Source organism: Dermacentor silvarum, chromosome 6, assembly GCF_013339745.2.
Source record: "Dermacentor silvarum isolate Dsil-2018 chromosome 6, BIME_Dsil_1.4, whole genome shotgun sequence".
Lineage (NCBI taxonomy): Eukaryota > Metazoa > Arthropoda > Arachnida > Ixodida > Ixodidae > Dermacentor > Dermacentor silvarum.
The window spans coordinates 126,661,129-126,667,831 of record NC_051159.1 but is presented as its reverse complement, the minus strand read 5'-3'; the positions used below and the strand labels follow the sequence as shown (position 1 = coordinate 126,667,831).

General features: G+C 48.2%; 1 protein-coding gene across 1 annotated transcript; it reads right to left on the bottom strand.

Moving 5' to 3' along the window:
- Positions 1-5,180: 5,180 nt before the first annotated feature.
- On the bottom strand, positions 5,181-6,318 carry LOC119455154 (tetraspanin-33). The gene has a single exon (XM_037716611.2). The coding sequence runs from the start codon at positions 6,316-6,318 to the stop codon at positions 5,191-5,193; it is 1,128 nt and encodes a 375-aa protein (XP_037572539.2). The 3' UTR covers positions 5,181-5,190.
- Between the last annotated feature and the right edge of the window lie 385 nt (positions 6,319-6,703).

Here is a 6,703-nt window from a genome sequence, read left to right as displayed (position 1 = left end):
TAAGCAAGTGGTCCAACTTTGGCTGGGTGGCTGAATCGGTTGACAGACAGACAAACAGAAAGACAGACAGACAGACCAAATTTTCAGCGTTTAAGTTCCCCAAGAAAGACTATCGTCTTTAATAATTTATCCTTTCCTTATACGGTACGAGAACGTTCATACATGTGTCTAAAGTTAGCGCTATCGAAATTTCGTTAAATGGTACCTAGGCCATGATTAATATGAAATAAAACAAGGGGAGTTAACGCGCCAATTCTATATACAATAAAACACGGAGTTCTTGATCAGCAGGGTAATGTAAAGGGGTAGTGACGCTTACATGTTCTATCCCTTTTTACGTGCAATTTCTTGCAATTTTCCCGATATCGATTGACATCCACGTTGCCTGCGTGACCGTAGCTGCGCGTTGCACAGCGTCCAAGCCGGGACGGCGGACACCGTAGTCCACTCAGCCAGACGCCCCTTTCCAATCTCCTCCCTTCTCTCTCGGGGGTTGCTGGCGCTTTACGGTCACACAGGCGACATTCATTCTAGTTTAGGTCCCTCGCGATGACTCCGTCGGCGCTGGAGACGATGGCTCCTCGGATTTCAAAACTTTCGCCTAGCCCCAGTACAGGAGCGGGGCCGATCGGCCTAAACTGTATAGTGTCTCTTGGTGGGCGTGATTGTGAGTAATGACTTGCCTCGAAACAAGGCTTCTTGCTTCTCAAAATTTCTCTGCAGCAAAGCCGTAGACTGAGGCCTTTGTACGCCTAATCAGGGAAGCGAACTATATCGAGCTCCATGTGGGGCTGCTGCTGCTGTGGGTGAGAGTTTGTATGTTCTTGGAGAGTTAAACGAACTGCTGCACATACCGGCGAAGACATTGCTGCTACTTCTGATAAAAAAGTGGTTGAACGCGGAGCAAGTGCGCCGTCGTACGAGCACAGATTTGGTGGCGTTGCTCGGAAGTCAGTGTGGGTTTACCGATATTGTCTTTTCGTCTATACAAATTTCACCTGGAAACAGTACAGAGTTGCAGAATACGAATGTAGTTAAAAGTGGGCGAGGCATTGCTCTTCGATCCAAGTTATCTGATGCTCAACCTCAACCTCGGGGAATTCCGAAAGCGTTCCGAGTGTGAGAACTCAGTAACATTGAACGTGAGAGCACGCCAACCCCTATAATATGAGCGAGGTCATGGGCCGGCGCAGCAATGTTTAGCTCCCTGTCTGTCTAGTTTCGCTTCGAATTCGACACGCAAGTGTGCAGCTTGTTATACTAAAACAGGCAGCACTGCTTATCTTATTAGATGTTCCTCCTTCAGCTTCTTGCGGTGGTTTTAAAACGAAGCTTGTAATGTTTAGGCGAAATCGTATATGGCTAGGCGAAATCGCATGTATACAGAAAAATATTGTTACACGGCTCTGCACAATATTGCTACATGACGAGGAAGAGGAACACGAGCTCGGGGGCTGAAGAAGACGACGCTTCAGTGACTGACTGGTTGTGTCAATCATTGTCAATCGTGTAAATATTGTAAATATATTTTCCCGTCTTGCTTCTTCCCTCGTCACATATTTGGTGGAGGTTCTGGGTTCTACTGTGCACGACGTAACAATATCATCCATCAGCATTGGCTCGACCGTCGTCGTCTTCCGCAGCTGGCTCGTTGGCGCCCCCCTCGGGTTGCGCTCGTGCTCGTGCTCGAGTCTCGACACGCGCTCATGCCACTGCTCCCGCGTTCTTCTTCGTCGTCTTCTTTCAAAGCTGGTTGCGTTGGCGCTCATCATTCCAGCGTAGAATTTAACTTCTCCTCTGTCGTCGTAATCAGGAGGCCACGTTTACGGGGGTATGAACTTAAGGGGGCATGAACCATTCATTGTCTTATGTAACGGAGAGATTTAATTTTGAAGCAATTTCATGGAAGTCCATCCAGAATGAACGCGCTCGGGAAAGGGTTCGTCGTCGACGTGCCGATTCTAGCGTGAGGGCTTCCGAAGCCCAGGCGAAACGTCAGCGAAGAGCCGCGGACCCCTAGTTGCGGGAGCGCGATTTTGAGGCCAAACGTCAGCGTCGTCTTGCCCTCCAGGAACCCGGCAACGGTGGTGCACGCCTCGGCAACGCTAGCGCCAACTTCCCCGGCGCGACGGCCAGATTTCAACCCGAGTTTCTCAACCGGAACTTCGGAGCCAGCTGCAGTGCGTGTGACCGCTCGTAGTTGGAGCACAACGTGCATGGTACTCGTCAGTGCAATTCGTTCCGAGGAACACCGAATAAACACACGACAAGCTTCGCTTACCCCCATTTCCTGGACAGGGGATGGGCAGCTGATTTTTTTCATACGCAATCAATCAATCAATCAATCAATGAAATGTCTCTACCGGAAGGCACGAACGCAAACATGTTGCAGCGGTGGTGGTCGACGCTTGGTAGCGATATGCGAGACCCCTTTCTCTGCAAACAAGTTCCAGCGAGAAGAACGCCGATGCACAAGAGCAGGAATGCTCCGACGACTGTGGAGTGCGTTATACGTTTGCGAGGGGCTGTATAAAAAACTTAGTTCTTTGAATTGTGGGCAGACTAACAAGTCAAAATCATTTCACCCAAACTTGATAAAGCGGCTTTAGTTTGGTAGCATCGAGCTCTTGGCATTTCCGTATTGAGCTTAGGCCCGGATTCAGAAATGCTCCTAACCTTAGACCGTTTCCCTACCTTACGCAAGGAGTCCTTCATGCTACCTAAACGTTAGGCGCCCTCAGAAGGCCATCGCGAATTCTAAAAGCTTCATTTTACCTTCCCTGCGGAAGGAGCGCCTCACTAAAGTCCCTAGATATTTTTTTTTTGCTTAAAATCTAGGGACTTTACGCCTCACCAAAGGAAGTGGAACGTTACAGGCTTCTGGTTTTGAGATTACTTACGAAAATATGCAAAATATTACTAATGAATTGCCAAAGTAAACTTCCGGCGCTGTTAGAATTGCATTTCTACTTCTATATCAGGGCATAAATACCATTTCTTTCGTCAATGACGTAAAAATAGCTAAAAAATGATGCACATGGCAGGAAAGCAAGCTCAGCCTAGCAACTTTGGCAGCATCTGACGGTTCGGTTGATCAGGCGTCGCTTTCTTTTTCTTTTTGGCCTGCGTTTTGTTTCGTGCGTGTGTGGGTGTGTATTTGCCATGCCGGGCAAAACTTATTTCACGGAGGAAGAAAAATTGGCTGTGGCTTAACTCAGTTATGCCTGGGTGTGCGTAGCTAGAGGTACGGTTAATCTTATTGTTTAGCTTGGTTCTCTCTACGGTTACGTCTTTTTCATTTAGCTTCGTACGTCTGAATGTTTAGGGTTTGGTTGTTACCTCTCGTTAAGTTATGGTCATATTAAAGACTAGACATTATTAAATGGTAACGTATTTATTGTGAAAGTCTTCATCTTGTTGTTTCTCAATTGCCACAAAGACGGCCCGATGGTCGGTGAGGCGGGAGGATAAGGGGTTATCGTCCAGTGACTTGAACACGTTTCGGGTGCTATCCTCATATGAATCCACTCGCCTGGCCACTTCGTACTTATGACGCTTCTCGAGGCGTGCGGCTCGTTCTTCCTCCGTCTCTTCTGTGTCGTCGTCTACACCGGGGCTTTTAATGGGTATATAAGTACAATTCGCCTCAGTTTAATGTCCCGATAACTTTCCCGCGTTAGTGATTTTTTATACGCGTTTCCGTGAACTGAAAGAGCCTACTCATGTCTGTTCATGAATTTACTCTGCACTGCGCATAATATGTATATGTTTGCAACTTTGTCTAAACCTTATTATATAACGTGCGTTATTTTTTTATTTACTTTAAGCGACTGTTAGACTGTTAGAGGTTTTATTTCTATTTCTTCTATTTGTATCGTTCCCTCATTTAGTATATTATTTTTGTTTTTAGCTACTATTATGGGATAGTGGGCATCAGCCGAACTTCTTACAATATCGCAGTTACCAACAACAACAAAAGAAAGGTTAACAGAAGGTTAAGAGTCGACATCTTAAAGAGAAGAAACAAGAAGTGGCACACATGGTTGTTGGTGATCGAGCGACTCGGTCCAATCACGCGCGGCGGAGTGGGCGGGTCTGCAGAGAGCTGCTTGCGTTATGTTGTAGAGGTAAAAAATGGCGGACCACTTAAAAGGATAGGCCACACTTCCCTTCAAAAAAGAAAAAAGAAAATCAGCACCAAAGTTGGATGAGTGACTGGGACTTTCTGCGAACAGAACGAGATAAGGTGCACTCTACAAATTCATCGCTAAAGTATAAAGACAGTAACATGCGCATTAGCACTGCATTCACAAGATAAAACATGCATGATGAACAATATTCGTCTGAACGTTGCCTATACAAAATACTTGTGTAATGGCTAGCGGGTGGTATCACCATTGTGCCTTGCGCGCAATATACTATAGAGTACTTAGCACACTTAATCTGCAATTAAAACGTCTTTGCACTCCGGAGGACCGTCCTAATGTCCAGACTAAATGTACCTCTGGGTTCCCACCTTGAGCTACAACATGTATTTGGACTATGAACTAGCGCCGCCTGGGCGTCCTGTGCTATACGAAGGCGCTTTTAACTTTCCTCCCAGACACTGCAGGTCTTAACGAAAGTTTAATTCTGCATGTTGTGCTTTGTGTGTGTTAAGTGTCGTGTGTTTTGTGTGTAACATTTCATTTATCATCGCGTTCACCAGGATTCATGCTCAGCTTGCCGCCAAGCAAACTTCTGCAGATTTAATGAACAGCCTCTCTCCCAGGATGAACAGCGGTAATGGATTGCGATCCGAAATAAGCATTCATGAATGCCACTAGACTAATACAAAGAGTGACAAACTACCCATTTCAAAACAGTTTAAGTGAACGTAGTGAAAAATAACATTTTTTTCATGAAAAATTGCGCAGGTAATCAAATAGTTCTGAACAACACTGTCATTCGCGAAATGAAAGAATCCTTATCAACTGCAAAATCCAACAAAGCCAGTGCCGAATAACGCCTATCTATAACAAAAAATGTTCGCGAGACAGAACTTCACAGAAGCCGTAACACAGACAGAAAGCGAGCCAATAACACCTGCGTCAAAGTTACAAAAAAAACAAAAACAAAACAAAACAAGAACGAAGGCATACGTCTTGTGTCATTGTTCATCGTGTGGGGCCGGCCCACCGTCCTTCTTTGCTATTCGGCCACCTTGTCGTTTGGCTTGTCGGGGGTCTTGTCAGTCGGCTTGTCCCGAGGCTTTTCGGGGAGCTTGATGAGGCCGGCTTCCTGCATGGCCTCCTGACCTTCGTGCAGCGTCTTGTAGTACGCCTCGTTGATAGACGAGATCGTGTGGATCTGGTCCTGCAGCACCACGGACGTGATGAGCATGAACAGCAGGAACATGTTGAGCGTCATGCCGACGCCGACGAACGTCACGAGGTTGTCCATGACGTACGTCAGCATGGCGTCGGCGCAGCTGCGCGTGTAGACGCGTTGCCAGGCCTCCTGGTCGTCCATCAGAAGCACGCCGTGGCCGCAGAAGCGCGCGGCCAGCACCGGCAGATTTGACGACGACTCGTTCCCGCCCAGCATGCGAGGCCGGCAGCAAGAGAAGGGAACCGAGCAACGCTCGCGGCTCGGGTTGCCCGAGTCGCAGTGGAAGTACTCGTTGCGGTCCCAGTCGCGGAACGCGTCTCGAGAGAAGCCGCAGCAGTGCAGGGACTTCTGGAGCCCGTCGATCAGGTGCTGGAAGTACTCGGTCTGCCGGTAGCCCTGGACGAACTCGACCCACGCGCTCTCCTTGAGGTTGTTGCGCGCCGACTGCGGTCCCAGCGCGCCCGCGATGGCTGTGACGCTGTTGACCAGGATTATGATGGCCAGCAGGCTCTGGTAGGCCTCGAGCACGGCGACGTTCTCGCGAAGCGCGCCGACCAGGCCGCAGGCGGCGACTACAGATAGCGACACGCTGATGACCAGTACGAAGACGTCGAGGTGCATGAAGAAGTTGAAGAGGAAGGACTTGTGCATCAGGCTGTTGAGCAGGTTGTCTGACTCCAAGGAGGGCCGCACCACGAACGAGTACGTGGCGCACCACAGCGCGAGCTGCGACAGCAGAACGACGACCAGGTTGACGCCCACGATGATGCCGCGAATCCTGAGCTCGGTGTGGAGGCGAGTGGTCGTCGAGAGACTCTGCTCGCGCTCCACCTGCGATTGCTTCCGGGTCGTTGCAGTTTCCGTGCGTCGCGTCGCCAGCTGTGTGTCCTGCGAGGTTGCTGTTGTTGTAGTAGCTGTTCGGTGCTCATTACTCGTTGCCTTCGCCATTATTCTTCTTTTTCTTCTTCTTCCGCGGAAAGTGACACGCGCCATACTTGCCTATTTTGTTTATTTGGTTGATCGGTTCTAATTGAAATAGCCCAGCTCACCATACGGTGGATAGGTCACGAATAGGGGTTCTTAATTTGGACGCCATGAAACGTATATTCCCCACTCCATGACATAAATTCACGCCAAGCAGGTGTGTTCTTGTTCGCAAAATACAAACAAAAATGATATTTATGCAAAAGTACGAACAAAATAAAACGGTGAAGTGGCGTTACGTAAAGTACGATATTTATTTGCACCAGCGAAATTTGTTAAATGGCTTTATGTAAAATGCCCTTCACACTGAAATTTTTTAAATAGAGCCGCACTGAGCGTCGTCTTCATA

Coding starts and splice junctions, on each gene's coding strand:
- LOC119455154 (XM_037716611.2), bottom strand. CDS start 6,318: ATGGCGAAGGCAACGAGTAATGAGCACCGAACAGCTACTACAACAACA.